Raw genomic sequence first — 21,116 nt, forward strand, 5'->3', positions numbered from 1 at the left:
CCAGACCTCCCATCACTAGGGTGTGAAACCATGGGGTCATCTTTGATGGCTTCAGCCTCTACTTTTAGGCCATCACATCACCAAGCTGTATCGATTTTATCAAGCCTTCACCAATCCCTTCCTCTCCATCCCTGAGGCCAGCAGGCCACATGTTAGCACCTGGTATCTGGATTTCTGTGTCTGCCTGGGTGGTCCCCTGGACTCCAGGTTCCTTCTGCCCCATCTCTCACCCCAGACATCTTACACCCACGTGCCAAGTGAACCCTGCCCAAATTCACTTTAATCATGTCACTGCCTGTTCGAAAACCTCCAGTGACTTTTCCCACCACACCAAATCAGAACTGCTTGGTTTTCAAAGTCCTCAGTAATTGTGCCTAACCCCACCCACAGGACTGTCCTACCCGCAGCTCCTCTCCTCTGTGTGTGACTTATGCCCACCCCGAGGGAGGCTGCTGGCCTTGCCACCCACGAAGAGGCCACACTTCTCTTCCTTCCTCTGTATCTTTGCTCATGTGGTCCAGGCATCCCACTCCTCAGCCACCCTTCCCACCAATACAGGCTTAGGCACAAATCTCAGCTCTGAAAACTGTTAACTGTTTGACCTGCACACGTTGGATTGATTAATTTCTCTAGCTTCAGTTTCCGAATTCCTAAAATGAGAGTAACGTGACCTCACCACTGGCTGTGAGAATTGAGAGACATGTTGGTATAGCGTAGGTACTAGCTGGTGCTAGCTTTCTTTGTCTTCCCTTCCTCAATCAAATCCTGCTCGTCCAGCCCCAGCCCCTTCTTGAAATCCTTTGCTAAAAATGGCAAACCACAGAGCTGTGCGGACCGCAGCGAGAACAGCCATCTGAGCTACGTCAACACGAACACGCAGCCAAGCAGCCCACCAGACCCGGTACCTGGGAGACTGCAGCGTGTGGCGGGACTGCCGCTGTTGTGTGGATTCAGCCTGGCCGTGGAATGTAGATTCCACGGCACTGGTCAGGCCACTCAGCAAAACTGCACCCTCACCTGGTCTAGGCTTACAACTCAGTGAACCACAGGGAGCCCCAGGTGGAGCCTGAGGCACAGGTCTGGTTCACCCTGGCCCAGGACCCGTGGCTGAGCACTGCGGCTCAGGATGGGGGAAGGCAGAGACCAGCAGACATTAGGTTTTCCAGGACTGGACATACATGCGTAACATGAGTGTCGTCGGCCTAAACTCACCTAAGGTGCTGCTCTGGGAAGTCAGAGCGGCTGCTCTCTCAGGCCCAACAGGGGAAAGGGTGACATCTGTCCTCCTTGAAGAGTCACTTCTTCCTGTAGCTGCTGTTTCAGTTTGTGGAGGGACGTTTCCTGGAGCATCTGAAGAAGCGTGGTTCTTCCTGGGGGTCTGAACCATCACATCCTCTTTGGAGACCACTGTTGAAAAGTCCACTTGATTCTGATCAAAGGTAATATTTTCTGTGTGGGGTTGTTCAGCGTTGCTTTCTAGCCAGTGGTTTTTTACAGCAGCTGAAACAATAGGAAAATGGATCAGTGAGGACTTGTTGGCTTCTGAAAAGAGAAGTAAACCTTCAGAAAAGGTATATGAGCAGATATATCAGGAGAAGTGGATTCAACGAGAATGATCTCACCTTTCTTTTTTCCAACAGTAATTATTCTTGCAATCCAGGGGAAGAAATTATGAAGCAACAATACCATATAGGGTTAAATTTTATAACAAGTGGAATAAGTGATGAAAATTGATAGAAAGAGACCAATTTGAAGTTGTTGCTGATCACATGGGTCCTTGAAAAAACCCATTTTTATTTTCCCATTTGGGAATGGTATTTTTCTTTCTGCTTACGATCGGGGGCTGTTGAGAAAGCTCTGCAGGGATGAATGAAGTCACTTCTATCTATACGAGTCAGGCAAAAATGTCCAACCATCGGACCAGTAAAGCCTGCAGGCAGAACCTACAGTTCAACTCAAAATATCATACGCACATGGGTGCACACACACACACACACACACAATCCCAAAGGAGCAAGTTATCTTCTAGATCAGCCCTGTCCAAGAGATGTGTAAAGTAAGCCACAAATGCAAGCCACATCGGTAACTTTAAATTCTGTAGTAGCCGCAGTTTTAAAAGTAAAAAGAAACGGGTGAAATTAACTTTAATAAATATTTTATTTACTCCAACATACTCAAAATGGTACTTCAATATGTAATTGATATAAAAATTACTGAGATATTTTGCATTCTTTTTTTAGTATTAAATCTTTAAAATCCAGAGAGTATTTTGCTGGCCACACTTCAAGAGCAGGCTAGCCACATGTGGCTAGTGGCTGCTATATGGACAGTGCAATTCTAGAGCAATGGTTCTCAACACTGTCCCCACGCTGGTCCACTCCAACCTGAAGCAGTGGCTCACTTACTGGAGTTGGAGGGGTGGTGATTATAAATTCTTCCGTAAAGAGATTCTGACACACTTTCCTAAGGGAATCATTTCCTCCCCGAGTCCCTTGAGAATTACTGTTTTCATGCTTCCTATTCTTTTTCCTGTAAGTGATAATTAACAGAAGCTTCCTAAAGAGGAGGGAGCTTCCTAGGCATCTGGGCTCCTCTGGGGCCCAGGCCCAGACAGGCAAGGTCCACAATCAGCTAGAAATGGGATGTGGAAGGGTGTTTCTGGGGCAGCCACCAAGTCCACAAGTTCAACTTGGGACTCTGGGGTTATGGACACATGTAACCTTTGTTCTTCCTCTCTGAGCTGCAAAGGCAAGCTGGCCTCCAAAGAGGAAGGGAAAGGATTTGAGGATGCCTTCTCTACCCTCTTGGTCAACTTGGCACAATGAGAGAAGTTATTCTCAAAAGAAGCCAGAAAAAAAGTGATTGTGGGGAGGCAGAAGGGACTTAAAACCCATGCTCCAAAACTGGTAAGCCATGAGCAAAGGGAAGGAACTGTATTTAGCTCTATTACAGCCTCAAGATGAGTGTGAGACTTGGCCAATGGTGAGCGTGGCTGGGCCTCTGGAAGCAGCCACGTCCCCTTCTTCAGGGAACAAAGGATGGATATCCCAAGATCCAGTCAGCTCAAGGAATTCCAGTCTTCAAAAGGAAAAGAGTGGCCACATGAAGACAGGACATGGTTAGCCCTGAACCATGTTGTCTCCCTGGAGGGTTGACTAAAAATGGAAGGCAGGAAAAATGCACTCTATAAACAAAACTAAAAGGTAGAAAATAGTCCTGCAGTATCCTGAATAACCCTGCACTAACAACAACTAAAAATGCTGAATAAAATGTTTTTTTTTTTTTAAAAAAAAAAAACTTCTAAATGCATTGCTGAGTTGGCACACAAATCTTGTGAGGTCAAAAATGAACTGAGAGTTCGAATTCAGAGAGTTGAGCTAACTCTGAAGCTGGCAGCTGCCCTGGGGCACCTGCTCAATATTTGTGACCTTAAACTTCTGTTCTGATGGCCACAGGGATGCAGGAGATAAGAGACAAAATTCTTAAGGAGGGAGTTTGAGAGGAAACTCCTGTATGAAGTTAGGACCAGGGCTATACCTTGGATGTAAGGCAAATAGAAACAAACCTTCCCTGCAGAAGAGGACAGCAAGGGAATCTGGAAAAATAACTCTCACTCAAGGATTTATAACCATAAAGCTAGCCCTCACATGAGGGTGCAGCACAAAGTCACAATACCTGTGTGGTCTAAACCTCAAGCCAAGGGTGTGTTTAAAAGTGGTCCTATAGAGATTACCATACTAAGTGAAGTAAGTCAGACAGAGAAAGACAAATATCATATGATATCACTCATATGTGGAATCTAATCTTTTTTTTTTGTCATGCCTCACAGCATGTGGGATCTTACTTCCCTGACCAGGGATCGAACCTGCCTGCGCTGCATTGGAAGTGCAGAGTCTTAACCACTGGATCGCCAGGGAAGTCCTAGAATCTAATTTTTAAAAAATAATACAAATGTACTTATTTACAAAACAAACAGTCTTACAGATATCGAAAACAAACTTATGGTTGTCAAAGGGGAAATGTATGGCGGAGGGATAAATCAGGAGCTTGGGATGAACATACACATACTACTATGTATAAGATAGGTAACCAACAAGGACAACTGTATAGCACAGGGAACTCAACCCAATATTCTGTGATAACCTATGAGAGAAAAGAATCTAAAAAAGAATGAATATATATATATGTATAACTGAATCACTTTGCTGTACACCTGAGATTAACAACACTGTAAATCAAGTATACCCCAATAAAATTAACATTTTTAAAACAGTAGTCCTGAACCTTGTGAATACACTAAAAACGAGTGAACTATATACAGGCATACCTCATTTTATTGTGCCTCACAGATACTGCATCTTTTACAAATTCAAAGTTTGTGGTAACTCTGTATCAAGCAAGTCTATTGGTACCAACAGCATTATTTTTAACTGAGATACGTACAATGTATCTATCTTTTAGACATAATGCTATTGCATACTTAACACACTACAGTATGGTTTAAACATAACTTTTTTTTTTTTTTTTTTTTGGCGGTACGCGGGCCTCTCACCGCCGTGGCCCCTCCCGCCGCGGAGCATAGCCTCCGGACGAGCAGGCTTAGCGGCCATGGCTCACGGGCCCAGCCGCTCCGCGGCACGTGGGATCCTCCCAGGCCGGGGCACGAACCCGCGTCCCCTGCATCGGCAGGCGGACTCTCAACCACTGCGCCACCAGGGAAGCCCTAAACATAACTTTTACATGCACTAGGAAACCAAACATTTCATGTGACTTGCTTTATTGTGATACTCGCTTTATTGCAGTGGTCTGGAATTGAACGCACAATATCTCTGAGGTATGCCTGTACTTTAAAAGGCTGAATTTTATGGTATATAAATTATATCTCAAACCACACACACACACACACACACGCACACGCACGCGCGCGCGTGCGTGCGCGCGTGGTCCTGATATACAGTGCCTCTGGGTACTTGGCAGAAACAAATGTGAATTCTCTCTAGATAAACATACCTTTAATCCAATTTTATTATTTACTGATAAAATCCTAGGGAATAAGAGATCACAGTAAAAAAAAAAAATCACAAAATAAACATGAAAAAGACATCTGTAGGCAAAAGTCAGCAAACTAGACAAGCAAAGACTTCAACCACTAGAATTATCAGACAAAGAATGTAAGTAAATAAAACTCCATGAAAAGAGATAAGAAGAAATTGAAAATGAGAGAAAAAGAGACTATACATAATGGCCAAAATATATGAAAGAAATCTGAATGGAAATTCTAGAATTGAAAAAATAACAATAATTAAAATTAGGAAACTTAACAGATTAGATACGGCTGCAAAGAGAATTAAGAATTATAAGACAGATGACAAGAGAATGCTGAGATGATATGAAAATACAGAAACTATGAAAAAGAGGTGAAGAGACAAGGAAGATAGAGTGAGAAAGTCCAACATATATCTAATTGGAGTTCTAGGAGGGGAAATGAGAAAAAGGAGAAACGGCTATATTCAAAAAGGTAATGGCGGACTTCCCTGGTGGTGCAGTGGCTAAGAATCCGCCTGCCAATGCAGGGCACATGGGTTCAAGCCCTGGTCCAGGAAGATCCCACGTGCCGAAGAGCAACTAAGCCCGTGCGCCACAACTACTGAGCCTGTGCTCTAGACCCCACGAGCCACAACTACTGAAGCCTGCAAGCCACAACTACTGAGCCTGCATACCACAACTACTGAAGCCCACATGCCTAGAGCCCGTGCTCCGCAACAAGAGAAGCCACCACAATGGGAAGCCCGAGCACCGCAACGAAGAGTAGCCCCCTGCTCGCCACAACTAAAGTCCACACGCAGCAATGAAGACCCAACACAGCCAAAAATAAATTAAATTAAATTAAAAAAAAAAAGGAAGAAAACAAGACAGCAAATCCTGGATAACAATAGCACAGAAGTTGGAAGGGGATGATCAGAATCATGTTGTATTGGAGAAGGTAACTTTAAGCTGTGTCAAAAATGCACTTTAAAGTTCCTCAAGCTGACCCTAAAGAATAAAAGTGGTAGAGCTTGGAACGATATAAAATTTCCACTGAGAGAAATCAATGAACATTGCCTAAAACCAAAACCAAAAAAAAAACAAAAAAACAATAAACAGTAACATAAGCATGTGATTTAGAGATATGGACATAATTCCTAAAAGAATCAGTTGAAAGGGCTGAAAGTGGGAAGCAGAAAATGACAATGGTAGGAGTGGTCAGGGTTTTTATAATAGCCTTATAAAACATATTTGATCTTTAAAGCATGCATAAGTTTGATAAAAATAAAAATTAAATTTTACAAGACAAGCCCCTGATGTCACTGGCCTGGGATTCCAAAAGAACAGTATCCCACTGCCCCCTGTTTAGCTCTGGATGTGCCTCTACTCCTCTGATTGCGTATGAACTGTTCCTCAGAAAAGGGATTAACAAACCACGCAGGATGGGGCAGGCAGCACCCCAGGCTACACTCTCTGCCGTTCAAGGTCTTGTTTGATTGTGAACATCAAGTGCTTTACACCATTCCAGGCTGTATCTCAGGAAGAACAATGAGTCAAACGCTAAAATATTTACTTTAGTCCAAGGACGAGTCCTTGCAGAAGCCCTGAGTTGTTTAGGGCTCCTGTGGTTGAATTTCTGTTTGTGGTGTGGCTCCCTATTCAGCACAGGTGTAAACCCTGAGCGGGAGAGCAATTCAGAGTAAAGTGCACAGGACTGGACAGGGACCTACCACATGCAGGGGAAGGTATCAGGGAACCTGCTCTTCCTCTTTGTGGAGAAGAGAAATTGGCCCTCGAGAAAGGAGAAGGTATGCCTCAGGCTGCGGAGCCTGGGCCAGCTGGGCAGTGAAGAGAAGAGGCCGTGTGCCACCAGACACTCAGGGGCAGCCTTGGGGGTTAGGAAGGGGCGTCCCGAGGCTCAGGAGAGGCTGGCACTCCTCACCTCATCCATCCCTCTCCCCAGAGGGTCAGCGGCGATTGCTCAAGCCCCACTCACATCCTGTGGCAACCGAGCCACACCGACCAGCCTCATACTGGAGTTTAGATGTCCCAATTTCCCAGGTGTCTTTTGAGCTGGAAATACCATCCTTCCCTCTGCACTCAGCCCCCTGTGTCAGGCCATCACTTTCCCTTGTACCATGAATGGAGATTAAATTAACAAGAGAGTTTTACTGCTTTGCCTGTTTTTGTTTTTTTTTTCCAAGTTGACAACTTCCACTGCTGTAATGTCTTAATGTTCCAAAACATCTGTTTGTGAACCAACAACATCAGGGATGCTAGCATGGCCCAGGAGTAGGATTTCCTAATTAGCAGCTGCTACAGAGTCAACTCCTCGCCACCCACCCCATGATTTGGGGTTTTTCAGCTTGCATTGTTCCTGAGCAGTGTAGTGGGTGTTTGCGGGGAGTGTGCCGTCATCCAAAGAGGCAATTTCTTCCCGGTGGCCCGGCCGCCCCCATGCTGCACCATCTACCGCTGCGCGGCCCCGTGTCAAATGCCGCCAGCTACACTCTCGCTTCTGGGGCACAGTGTTGAAGCACAAGCGCTTTATTTTCATTTCCCTCCATTTAGGTTCAGATCTCCCTACCCAGTGCTAAGTGTTTTCACCTGTGTTATCTCATTTGATGCACGTGACAGCTGGTCAAGTAGGTGTCATGGCACATGGAGAGACTGAGGGCAGAAAGACTGATTGTTCAAGGTCACAGGCTCAACAGCAGAGAGAAAAGAATCTGAACCCAGGTCCCCTTCCATCACACCCCCACTTATTCGGTGACACGGGGCCTCCAAGGCACTAACCAATGAGCAGGGCCAAAGAAAGTCTCACCAGCCTCCAAACGTCAGCCTTAAACCCCACTGCACCCCCTGTTTCTAAGAGGAACGAGACGGTGCCTGTCACGTGGGCTTTGGAATCGGACAGACTTGGCTTGATGGCAGCTGCATGTTATTAGCTGGAAGACGGAGCAAGAGGACTTCGAAATTAGCTTCTAACTCAGAGATGAATTTCACGGGTAATGAAAAGAATGATAACAAAGAAGTAGTGCCTGGCTGGAGAATGAATTTATGGGAGAAGAAAAGCCTGTTTTCAAAATATGAAGTTTGGGCTGATGTTATAGCTTCCAGGTGGAAATGTGTGACGGGCAGTTAAGACGTGGGCTATTGATCAGGAGGAAGAACAAAGAGGTGGCAGATGAAGGGGAAAGTAGGGGTCAAGGACTGAATTGAGGGGAAAACTTGAATTTGGCGGGAGGACAAGAGCCAGTGAAAGACACATGGATGACAAGGGAAGGACAGGATGACATTAAAAGTAGGAGTCAGGAAGGCTGTGCCTGCAGAGATACAGCAGAGAGAGGCCATGGACACCAGGCCTGCAAAAAGTCCAGAGATGAGTCAACCAAAGTCCCCAGGACTTTCCCGAGTGTTGCTCGGCAGATGGAAGATGGTCAGATGGCTAGGGGTTAAGGTTCACGAGGGAGAGGTTCTGGAAGGTAAGACACTGACCCCTAGCTGCGGAATTCCCCTTCGTGTCCCCCCACCCCTCGGAGCTTTCCCGGGATCCTCGACTTGGGAAACACTCTTCAGAGTGCTGTGCAGCTGGGTGCCTTGAATCTGCACGGTTGTATCTTAGAACTATGATAGCAGGTTTCTTTGTAATTTTAAAAGATTTTCCTGAAATTCAACGGCTCACACAGGGAGGGAAGAAAAGAGACTTTAAAAAGATAGAGACTGTCACCCCCCCCCCCCGCCCCTTTCTTTTTAATCCCTTTGGTGTGATGGATGTGGAAACCACAAGAGGAGGAGGATACTGTTCACAGGAACTTTAAGGGCGAAGGAAATTAGGCTCCTATTCTCAGAGATGAACTTAAGAAATCCCACACGTTCACAACTGCAAAGCACTTTTTACAGGATAATTTCGGGGGGGGCTAAGTTATCCTGTTAGATCCTGACATTCTGAGTGGCAGGTAGGATAGGAATTCTTGCACCATCTTATAGAAGAAAAAAACTGACTGAGGCTCAGTACTGAGGTCACTCGCCCAGAATAACTCAGAAAATAAGTGGCAGAGCAGAGACTAGAGGCCAGCTCTTTCATTCCAGTATCTTTCCTAATTAACACCCCCACATGGACACCAGGATGGACCAAGAGGGAAGTTCAGCCAGCTCTTCCCAAACTAATGGATGGTGTGTGTGGCCTGCTTCGCCAGCTAGCACCCACAGGGCTTTGCATCATTCATTCTGGGCAGAATTGGGAAATCGGCTGGGTTGTCTGTGGTACTCCCATCCCTCTCCAGAGGTGACCTCTGTCCTCAGGGACCCCAGCAACCAACTACTCTGACCCTCATGAGACAGGACTGGGGCCCAAAGGGGTAGTAACAGTTCCAAATCCACAATGTGGTCAGTGAGTGGCACTTACAAATTTTTTTAAATGTTCACTTTCACGCTCATTAGGATAGCTATTATCACAAAAATGAAAAATAAGAAGTGTTAGCAAGGATGTGGAGAAATTGGAACCTAAGTGCTTTGCTGGTGGGAATGTAAAATGATGCAGTTACTGCGGAAACATTTTGGTGGTTCCTCAAAAACTGAGACATAGAATTACCAGCTGTTCCGGCAATTCCACTGCTAGGCATATATACAAAAGAACTGACAGCAGGGAATCAGATACGTGTATACCCACGTTCAGAGCAGCATTATTCACAATAGCCAAAAGGTGGAAGCAACCCAAGTGCCCATCAACGGGTAGATGGATAAACAAAATGTGGTATATGCATACAATGGAATATTATTCAGCCTTACAAGGGAAGGAAATTCCGACACATGTTACAACATGGGTGAACCTTGAAAACATTATGGTAAGCGAAATGAGCCAAATGCAAAAGGAAAAATATTACATAAGTCCACTTATCTGAGGTACCTAGAATAGGTAAAGTCATGGAGACAGAAAGTAGACTAGAGGTTAGCAGGGGCTGGAGGGAGGGAGGAATGGGGAATTATTACTTAATGAGTTTCTATTTGGAAAATGAAAACTTTCTGGAAATGGGTGGTGGTGATGCTTGTATAACACTGTGAACGTAATCAACGCCAGTGAATTGTACACTTAAAGTGGTAAAAATGGTAAACGTTACGTTACATATATTTTACCACAATAAAACATGCATATATTTACCGAGCATCAACCCCACACAAGACACGGTAGAATCTGCTCCAAGGAGCTTCCTGCTTCCAAGAGAGCCGAACCACGGAAATAAATCCCTGTGGTGCTGCTGCGGTGTAGGAAGTGGCCCAGCAAGGCAGAGGGGGCGCCCGGGGAGTCTGGAAGGCACAGGGCTAAGACCAGAATCCCATCCTCCCTCCCCCAGCTGCCGCCCCCTCCTCCAAGCACCCCCGGCCTTCCATAGCAGAGCCCTCATGGCCTCCCTGTCTGCACCCCAGGAATCCTCCAAATGAGGGGGATTTCAGGCCAGATGGCCGGCGGCAGGATATTTTGGGGCAGGCAGGAACCTTGGGCGCTCGGGGGGAGGGTGGCTGCAACCTCACCAGAAAGGCAGCCGCCTACTCAGCTCGGCCACTCTGGGCAGTGTTTTGAAACGCTGCTGCGGATGTAATGATTCTGGGTGGAGGACATTTAGGAGCCAAATGAGTTTGTGTGAACAAAAGACTCAGCTCTCGATCTGGACTGTCCAGGGCTCTCGGGGAGTTTCGTTTCCTTCCTTGTTCTTACCCTGAAAGGAGCGGCCCCAAGAAAAAACACACACATTGAGAAGTGTTTGGACCTAAACTCCGATGATGTGATTTTTAAAAAGATTCCCCTGGAACAGCCCCTCGTAATGAAAAGCATGAAGTTTACAAGGCACATTATCCTCCCCTCCCCGTGAGAGAGTGAGCTTTTGTCCAGATGCCCATCCTCCAGGACAAAAGGCTGAGCCGTGACCCAGAGTCGGCTGACCTGGGGCCCCGGGGTCTGGGGTCAGGCTTCCAGAAAGGGAATCACCCCTGAGGCGGCCTCAGGGGCACTAAGGAAAGAGGCTGCCTATCCAGGCAGGAATGAAAGATGAAGGACCTTGGTATGACCTCATGCTCCTTGCTTTAAAAATAATTCTATAGGTTTAAGGGGAAAAAAAAGGACCTTGAGAAACAGACCTAGGGTCAAAGGTCAGAAGATTCCCATTCAATTAAATAAGTAAACAAAAAGGCTTTCTGTGGGGGGCCTATACCTTGTGCCTCGGTTTTCTTTGCCCCTCTTACCCTCTGAAAAATAAACGCCCATGGAGGGGCTGAAGAAGAGGCTCCTTAGCAAAGAGGCAGTTTTGAGAAAGAGGCGGAAGCAAGCGGCGGCAGAGGTGAAGGTCGGGGCCGGGGGTGGGAGCCCGGGGAGCCAGCCTCCCTGCCTCCCGCGAGGTCACCCTGACATTCGCTCACACCCAAAGAGGAAGCCTGGTGGCAGGGCTCCACCAAAGGAGGCCTGCCAGGTTAGTGAAACAATAAAGAGGCAAGGAAAACATCCTGGTTCCGAGGAGGAAGGGGGAGAGGCGTGGGAAGGGGGCAGGAAGCGCCGCTACCGGGGCGGCGGGCGAACTGAGCCAGACGCCGGTGCCTTTACACGTTCTGGGGTCCATTTACTCCACTGACTTGTAAGAAGTGGCCCAGGACTTTAAGGAAACCAGAGAAGCATCATTTGTCTGGAAAGTTTACAGCATTAGAAAATGTACACATTGGACCGATGCTGAGGCCTGGACTGGGGAAGGGGAGGAAGGTGGTCGCCAAGGTCACTGCCTCTCAAGGGACGGGGGACGGGGGATGGGGGGCGGGGGGCGGGGGGGGGAGGGGCGGGCTCAGCGTGGGAACGCGAGGAGCCCGCAGGGGTTTAAGTAAAATCTATTTCAGAAGATACATTAAAGGTTTACTGATAGCCTTTTAAAATTAAGATTGGGAAACATGACACTCGATTCAAACATAACCATTATTTAAAAAATCAAGTTGTATGCCACAGCCAGTGAAGAAAAAAGATAAAATAGAGGGAGAAGAAAGGAAGGGGGCTGAAAAGAGAAATAAAAGGGGGAAACTTACAGAGGGGGGGAGAAATAAAGCTAGGGAGAATGTTTTTTAAAAAGATGCCCACCAGAGTAGGGTAATGATTGGCTATTATTATGGCAGCCAAATGAGGGGAGCACTTGCTCCCTGCAGGCACGTGCTCAGCATTTCGCAGGGACCCGTCCCCGTTAATCCTCTTGGCAATCCTGGGAGGTAGGTACCATTATTATCCTTATTTTCTGATAAGGACACTGAGGTATAGTGAGATAAGTAAATTGGCCAAGGTTGCACGGCAAACAGTAGCGCTTGGTATCAACCCAGGTCTGTCTGACTCCAAAGATCAATTTAAAAAGACAGAAATAAAGAATGAAGGATAGGAGAGGAAGGAGCAAAACAAAGACAGCTTCTGAAAGGGAAACAGGAAAGGGCTGAGGAGGACCTCCTGGTGTGCTTCCAGGATGACCTCCAAGGGACTCCGGGGTCCACACTGTGGCTTCACAACCCAAATGGGGTGACACGCCTTGACAGCCTAGGTCACCCACTGTCCAATGGAATTATGTGTACTTAATTCCATCTGATTAACAAGTGATGGGATTTAGGAGGAGGAAGGAAGAAAGGGAGGATGGGAGGAACGAAGGGAGGGAAGAGTCCACACTTATCACCTGTGAGTGAGAAAAGGCAATGAGACAAAGATGATGGAGGTTTTGAATGTGCAATGGAGAGATTAACAGGACCATTATCAGGCAAAGGGTGGTCGGGTCTAGGGGAGGAAAGGGAGACATGTCTGCGTTTATAACCGCTATCTGTGCTGTTGAAAGTGAAGCAGGATAAACGAATGTGTCAATGTCTGACTGGTGGCTGAAGGCTTGGAACTGGGTTTCTGCAGAGAAGAAAGAGGAGGATCTCCCCCTCAGAGAAAACAGGTGAAGCCCTGCTGTCTTCCCTCCATGCCTTCCTTCCTGCAATCCTCCTACCTAGAGTGCCCTGCTTCCTTCCCCTTGGCCTTCTGGCGAAATCTGACTCATTTCTCACACCCAGCTCAGAGGCCACCACCTCCAGGAAGCCTTCCCAGAGACAACTCTCTCCCTCAACACTAGTTTTACCTTGTTATACAATTATAACTTACACAATCCCATTTCTGTGTCCCTTATGAGAGACTGTGGCTCACAGGAGATGCTCAATAAATGTTCACTTCGCTGAGTTGGAGGGAGAAGGCCAAGGGCAGAGCTGTGAGGAACATCCCATTTGGTGGGAGGGGCAGAGATGGGAAGGAGCTATTTAGCCAGTGCCAGCTGAGAGGACAAAGAGAAGGAGGCTTGAAAAAGGCCACTGAGACTTCATAGAATGTTCTCCCACTTTCTTCTCACCTCCTGCATCTACCTTCTCCATAGAGCCCCACCTCACTTAGAGTCATGATACTGCCCGATGTGTTCCAGGGGAGCATTAATGACTAACCCATACGCAGCACATGCATGTTTACGAAGCTCGTCCACGTGGATTGATTCATTTCACCCCTACAACAACACCGTGAGGTGGACACAACTGGTATTATCCTCTCCATTTTACAGATATGGAAGTTGGCTCAGAGATGAAACAGCTCGCCCAAGGTCACAGTCAGTTCACTGTATTATAACTCATTACTTGCTATGTCTACATTTAAACGTGGTTTCACAGTCATAATTATATCTGCTTCTCCTCAAAAGCCTTGTTAAGGAAGCAGAATAGACATTATCATCTTCATTTTTAACATAAGGAAAGGTGGATGTTAGGCAGCTGCCCAGTGCCACATACCTAGAAAGCAAAGGAGTTAAGAGCAGAAGTCCTCTGACCCCGTCAGAGCCCTGGAGCCACCACTGGCATCTGTCTTCCCAGCTCTGCCAGCGGCATTCCATTACCACAAGGCACAACTATACTATAAATAATTCCTAGCAAACCACAAGAATTCACCTACCCAGTGAGTCTGATCCCCTTCAAGGAGGTCCCATCAAGACCACACTTATTCCAACAATGCTGTCATTGCTCGAGCTGTTTTCTAAAAATCTCTGATTTTCAATAGAGCCTGCAGAATATTATTCTCTTGACTCTCCTGGATAACGACAATTTTTTCATCCCTTGATAAGGCGTTTAGATTGTTTTGGACACAGACACAAATTCAAAGCCCAATCTAGTGACTGATGAAGGCGATCAAGATGAGTGAACCCGTTTTGGATCCAGGAGGAGATTTAACTGCAAAACTTCAGCAGCGAGTCACTTGTGCCCCACACACTGGTTCTAAAGGTAGCTCCCAACTCCTTCAAACACTTTGGAGGCGTGTCAATGACCTCCAAAGGTTCTGACCTGGAGGGGAACGCTCACTGGCCACAGAGGTCTAACTATGACTGATTTTCAAAGGCTTATTAGTTTGGAGTCACGTATACCTCCTATTCTGTTTTTGTTGAATCCTAATTGCTTCACGTGTGTTAACTGGGTCTCCTCAGATGATTATAGGCAAGGGCTGTGGCACTGAGTTTTTCTGACTTCAAATCTTGCTCTTTTCTCTGAAGCTAAGGAGAGAGAGAGTTCTAGAAGACCACAGGTGAAGTTGGCAGGGGTCCAGGGTGAGAGCGGACTAGGTAACAGAGGTCCTTGGAAGGTGGCCTTGAGCCCTTTGCATTCAGAACTTGTCCCCTGGCCAATGAGCCTGGAGGTGAAGGGTGCGTTGTCACCAATACAATGGTCAGTATTAATCGACATTGGTTTCGGGAGAGTCGTTGTGGCCAGTATTTATAGAGCTCTCCTGCCCAGGCACCTCGCAATCTGCTCCACAGGGGATCACGACACTATATTCCCTGAGCGGGGCCTGTTAATAGCCCGTTTGACAGATGAGAACCTGAAGGTGCAGAGAGGCTGAATAACCTACCAGGGTCCCACAGCTGGCCAGTGGCACTGTTAGGGTTTGGACTGAGGCTATCTGACCCCCCAGCCAGGACCTCCCCAGGTCTGTGACTGCAAAGCCAGGAGGCCTCTCCTCCACACCCGGCAAAAGATGATCTCAGAAGGGCTCACCCATGGCATCAACAAATGTCCTGGTGGCCCCAGAGGCTACAGGAGTGACACTCATCCCCACGTTGAAGCTGCTTCCACCTCCTACTACCACCCGGGGAAGGAAAATGGAGTGGTTTTCAATACTAGCCTAACATATGGTAATCACTAGTCAGGACCTTGCCCAAAGAACAAAAATCCCACCAGATTACTACCGGGTGTCCCTCTTCCGTATCCTTGCAACTCCTTCCCTCCAATGCGACCGCCTCAGTTCAGACGCCCAGGATGGCGCAGGGCCAGCTGGAGAGCTTGACCCTGGCCTCTGCCCTCTTCTCATCACCCGTCTTCCTCCCTGGTCTTCGTCTCCCAACTTATCAAAGACATCGAGCACAAACTTGTCAAACTTATCAAATCCATCTCCTTGCCTCCAGCAGCCCAGCTCCCTCCCAGCCCAGAGAGGTGGGGCCTGCTGTTATTCAGGGTCTCCAGTGAGTTGAGAGCCTCCGCTCCAGCGCTCCCAGCAACTCCAGGAACTGGGAACACAGAGCCTTGCCTGCTTCCTACACCATCTGACCTGCCAGCTTTCCTCACACACTCACGTGGCATGAAGTTCACGTACCCCAAACCAAAATATAGCTCAAAAACAATGTGTGCATTTTGAACAGCCTCTATAGCCTTGCCGGCTCCTTAAGAGATCTTGTACCCGGAGCCCTTGACCACGTGGTGGTGCAGGTGCTTCTGCAGTAGTACCCGGGCAGGCTGGACAGGGCCTGTGCTGGGCGCTAGGGCACAAAGAGGGATAAGACCTACTGCTTCCTCCCAAGGAGCTGCAGGTCTAGTGGGCTCACAAGTGCACGTTCAGAGCCACTGCGCGCGCGGCCCTTCCCTGTCCCTCACACAGGCTCCGAAAGCTCCTGGACCTCAAGCTGGGGAGCCTGGTGTTGAACCTCCTCACATTTTATACCAGCATCAGGGAAGTTGAGAGGTGCTCACAGGGTAAAGATGGGCCCTCTCAGAAAGGGAGCTTTTAGCATGGGATGGACCATCATTTCATAAAGAAATGGAGGCCCGGGGGGGAAGTGATAGGCCCAAAGTCACATGGTGACTAAATGGCAGAGCTAAAACTTGACCCCGGACCTTTTGGACCAGTTTTCACCTCTAGCCACTCCAGTTGCTGGAGCACCATTTCTACCCCCAACTACAGCTCTGTCACTGTGATGGTTGTGAAACTGCTTCACCGGTTTCTAGAACCTTTCCAGGAATACCTATGTCTATGAGCTGCCCCCATCACATCATTCGTTGGATGCATCTGGATTTGTCAGATAATCTCCCGATCTAAGGGGACCTCACACCTTGCATCGCACCCTGAACAAAGAATCCAAAAGTCTCTGAGCACAAAGTGAAATTCCTGACTCCGGCTGGGAATCATCCAGGGTAGATGGGGCAAAAGAGTGAGAGCCCGAAAACGAAATCGAGAGTCTTCTTCTTCCTCCTTATTTTGGACATAAGCCTATCATTTAATGACTAAAGATGGATCTTCTAAGGTCCTTTCTAATCCTGAGGATGTAGGATTTTCTGAACGTAAAGAGAATTCTCAAAGCGCTCTTACAGACCCCAAACAAAACACTAATTTTGCCCAGTACTCCACAATTTAAGGGATCAATTATTGCCAATGAAATGACTCTAATTTAGAAAGATGCAAAGTCCCTGTTGCATTCTCTTGCCCCATCCCCAATTCTGTATTCTAGTTCCTTCTAAAATACTGTATTTCCCCTCCGCCTGGTCACTTAGCCAAGGCACTGTGCTAGGCTACCTCCCTTCCCAGATGCAGGCTCCCTGGACACAGCATGGTGGACAGCTTGCCAGCCTGTTCTGGAGGGACCCGCTTCCCTCAGCAGCGTCCACCAAACTTCCTGCTTGTCAGATGCCCTGCACGGTCAGTCACCCACAGAAACATCTTCTCCTCAACTTGCTGGTGAAAGTATAATCTGGTACAATTCAAAGGGGCCATTTGGTAGTACTGCCAAGGATCTTAAAATTATCCACATCCAGGAATTAACGTTCAGCAAATAATCAGATATAAATACAAAAATCTTTGCACAAAGATACTTAGTCACAGCACTATTTATGACAATGAAAAACTGAAAACAGTCTACGTATCCAATAAAGAAATAGCTAGAAAAAAGTGACCACAGACTGGAATAATATCTATTCTGGAAATTCATACGGCTGTACACATGGATTGATATGTAGACAGATACATGGATATAGTTAGATAACTTTATATTCCATGTAAATGAGAAATAATAACAATTGCTAATATTTTAATACACTTCTAGTAGTTGGAATATGGGTGATAATTTATTTGTTGCTTTTACTTCTCTATAATTTCCAAATGTTATATGATAAACATATATTAACTCTTATAATCAGGAAAAAAACACAAACATTTAAAAAGGAAAGACAACCATGCAGCTTGGAAGTACCGAATGCTAGCACTTCATCCTGAGCCTAAGTTAAAAGTGTCACCTCATGGCCTCACTGTTGACTGACGGCAAGCCAGGCAGCTCTGGCCTGAGGGTCCCTGCTCTGGCAGGGGAAACAAACGTCAGGGAGGAGGGGCCCCTGCCTGATGAGGGAGAAGCATCCTCACCCTCTGACAGCTCCTGGGCGAACAAGGGAAGCGGGAACACAAGAAGCAAAAGGCGAACGCTCCCGAAACGTGCATCCAAACCCTTGTCTCCAGAGATCCCGCCACAGCAGCTCCCCAGCCACGGACCCCGACCACACCACACCCCACAGCAAGGATGCAGGGGCTCCACCAGCAGCCCCTCTGCCCTCTCCCTCCCCTGGAGAAGACTGTCCAGTCCACTGTCCTACCGCACTGGGGGGTAAAGCAGGAGGGAGGTGTTGGGTTGCCGACCCTGTGTTTTGCTGATCCAGGAATGTGAGGACAGCTCTGTCACAGAGACAGTACTGCGAGCACGCATCCCTCTTCCCACCTCCCACTCTCACACATGAAGCAATCGTTTATTCCACAAATCCATGAGTATTTACAACGTGTCAGGCCCTCAACTAGCCCTGGCTTCCCACAGTCTATTCTCCACATCACTCCTCTGCTTAACACCCCTCCTGGGGCCTAGAAGACGGTCTGCCCTCCTCACTGCCTTCTCCTGGTCCCACATGACCCAGTCACCGCGGCCTCCCTTCTCTCCATCCTGAAACATGCAAGCTCATTCCAGCCTTGGGGCATGTGCACTGGCTGCTCCCTCTGCCGGCAAGGCTGGTTCCACTAGAGCCCGGGACACCCCGTGCCTCGTCTCCAGGACAGGAAGGAGCTGGGCATGTAGAAACAACAGTCTGGTGGGTTAGGACTGGAGTGGAGTGAGAAGAGGCCAGAGAGCTAGCAGGCTCAGACCTGCTGACCTTGCGTGATTTTATCTCAGCACAACGGCAAAGCCGTCGGAGGGTGTTCAGCCGGAGAGCGAGGTGACCTGAATTACATTTTAAGAAGCACACTGGCTCCTGTGAGCATGAAGTAGAGGGAGAGCATGAGTGGATTCAGAGAGAACAGAAAAGAGCAGCGGAGATGAAGAGGGCAGATTCGGGATATATTCTGGAAACAGAAGCAACTGGAGTAACCACACACGCACACGCACACGCACACGCACGCACGCACACACAAAGATGTAGAGGGTGAGGACAAAAAGCACGGAGGGCGGCTTTTAGGCTTCTCCTTTAAGTAACCAGGTGGATGGTGTTGTCAACTCCTGACGTGGGAAGATCTGGGAGTCAACAATGGGTTTGGGGTGGGAATCAAGGGTTCTAGGTCTCTGACTTTTTTCCTCTTTCACGTCACTGTTAAACTTTGCCCAGGGAGACCAACGTCTGCCATCTCCCACACAGTAAACAGGCTTCTTCCTGCTCTCCTAAAGGCTCCCACAAATTCTCAGAATGAAAGCCAGGGGCCTGCCCTCAGCCTCATTCTCCCCATCCCCCTTTTCCTTTCAACTGGGACAGTACGCAGATGAGACAAAACCCAGCAGATACACCTTAGCTTACCCGTTCCTTCACAGACAGTCGCCTTTTTTTTTAACATCTTTATTGGAGTATAATTGCTTTACAATGGTGTGTTAGCTTCTGCTTTATAACAAAGTGAATCATCTATACATATACATCCATCCCCATCCTCCTCCCTCTTGAGCCTCCCTCCCACCCTCCCTATCCCACCCCTCCAGGTGGTCACAAAGCACCGAGCTGATCTCCCTGTGCTATGCGGCTGCTTCCCACTAGCTATCCGTTTTACATTTGGTAGTGTATATATGTCCATGCCACTCTCTCACTTTGTCCCAGCTTACCCTTCCCCCTCCCCGTGTCCTCAAGTCCATTCTCTACGTCTGCATCTTTATTCCTGTCCTGCCCCTAAGACCGTTGCCTTTTATGCATACACTGTGCACTAACTCTAATCACCTGCCCGCCCACAGCCAGCCCCCAAGCTGCCAGGCCCTCACGGCCCCCGCAGGCCGGCCTGACCCCTTGCCTGGCACTGCTTCTTCCTCACCATCTACACTGGATGTTCTCCACCCGGTCAGAGCTGGCTGCCTCTTCTCCCGTGACGTTCCCTGCTGCTGGGGCTCACCCTCCAGGCTGAATCAGCCCTGACCTCGTCCGAGTTCAGCTCTGCATTCTCAACTGGCCAAGGAAGGCTTCACCGGGACAGGCTGCAGTGTTTACGGTGAAGGCACCTCAACTGGCGCAAACCAGCTCCTCTCCACCCACCGCGCCCCCATCACACCTGCAGCCAGGTGGTCACCGGCTCCTCCTGCCTGGGCCCTTGCATCGCCCCCTTTCAATTTCCGCTCCCCTACATTCTCGTCCTGCTCTGTTTTCACCCTTTTCCTCCCAGGGTGTCGATATACTGCCCACCAGCACTCTGATATCTCTGACATGACTGCTGGGCTGTAGTAAGGGTAGATCTGTATGTGATTCACCCATGAGGCTCCGGCACAAGCACAATGAACACTGAGCAAGAAGACGACACTGCTCCTTCCTCACGAGCCCTCAGGGTCTCCTCAACGCGCGCGAGACAAACACGGCCGCCTTCCCAACCTGACCTGATCCTCCTTTCTAGCCCCGTCTAATGACTCCAGTTATGCTGGAGCCTAACTAGTCTCCTCAAGTCCTCTCCCCCCACCTTCCTGGCTGTTAACCTGCATTTAAAACATCTTGAGCGTTTCAATATTTGGGATTTTGCCCTCTCTGTCTATCCACATCCAAGCAACTCTTTCCTTCTCCCCAACGTGTCTCCCTGGGCTGCCGCCCCATCCGTCTCTCCATCTCCATCCACACCATTCCTTGGGTCAGTGTGATCTCGTGACACTTGTTCATCGATGAATCACTCGTGCAACATCATTTCACTTTTTAGACATTTGGATCTTGTGCTCCAACAAGACTGCATGTTCCCTAGGGGCACGGCAGACTTGCACCTCACCCTCCCTGTCACCTGGCACAGCTCCTCACACAGAGAAAGAGCTCTGTACATATTTTCTGATTTACAGATCAGTCAAACATGATGAAGACTGAGTCACGTACCACACTCCAACAAAAGAAGAGAGAGAAGACAGGACAGAAACATCTTCGTTTCTATCTGCTCGAGATGCACGATGAATGGGTAGAAGAGGGCATAGAAGTTAAAAGGAAACAATTTTACAGCCTCTGAATAGGGAACCATTTGACGTCTCCTCCTACTGAATAAGTACTCATAACACTTCCTCAGAATACCAGCGCTGTTCCAGGAGAGCCCATTGAGAACATCACAATTCATTTCAGTTTGGTTGCTAATGAATGTAGCTACCTCTGGCATCAATAACCTTATGGATTGGCATAGAAACAGGGCGTAATTCACAATCTCCAAATAAAATACCATCTTACACATGTAGAAAGACTTGCAGTCCCATCTTCGTTTATAAGATCTCTCCTCTGCAGGTTGTCCCCACTACTACTGCCACCTCCTCATTCTGTCTCTCATCCCAATCCTACAGTCC

The 21,116-nt window shown here is 47.9% G+C and overlaps 1 protein-coding gene across 1 annotated transcript in view; it reads right to left on the reverse strand.

The window, feature by feature from the left end:
- HEG1 (heart development protein with EGF like domains 1) overlaps window positions 1-21,116 on the reverse strand; it is an 81,466-nt gene that overhangs the window by 56,193 nt on the left and 4,157 nt on the right. The window contains exon 2 of the mRNA XM_060010836.1: window positions 1,213-1,500. Within this exon, the coding sequence (XP_059866819.1) occupies window positions 1,213-1,500 (288 nt within the window). The remainder of the gene's footprint in view (window positions 1-1,212; window positions 1,501-21,116) is intronic.

This window comes from Delphinus delphis, chromosome 4 (assembly GCF_949987515.2).
Source record: "Delphinus delphis chromosome 4, mDelDel1.2, whole genome shotgun sequence".
Classification (NCBI taxonomy): Eukaryota; Metazoa; Chordata; class Mammalia; order Artiodactyla; family Delphinidae; genus Delphinus; species Delphinus delphis.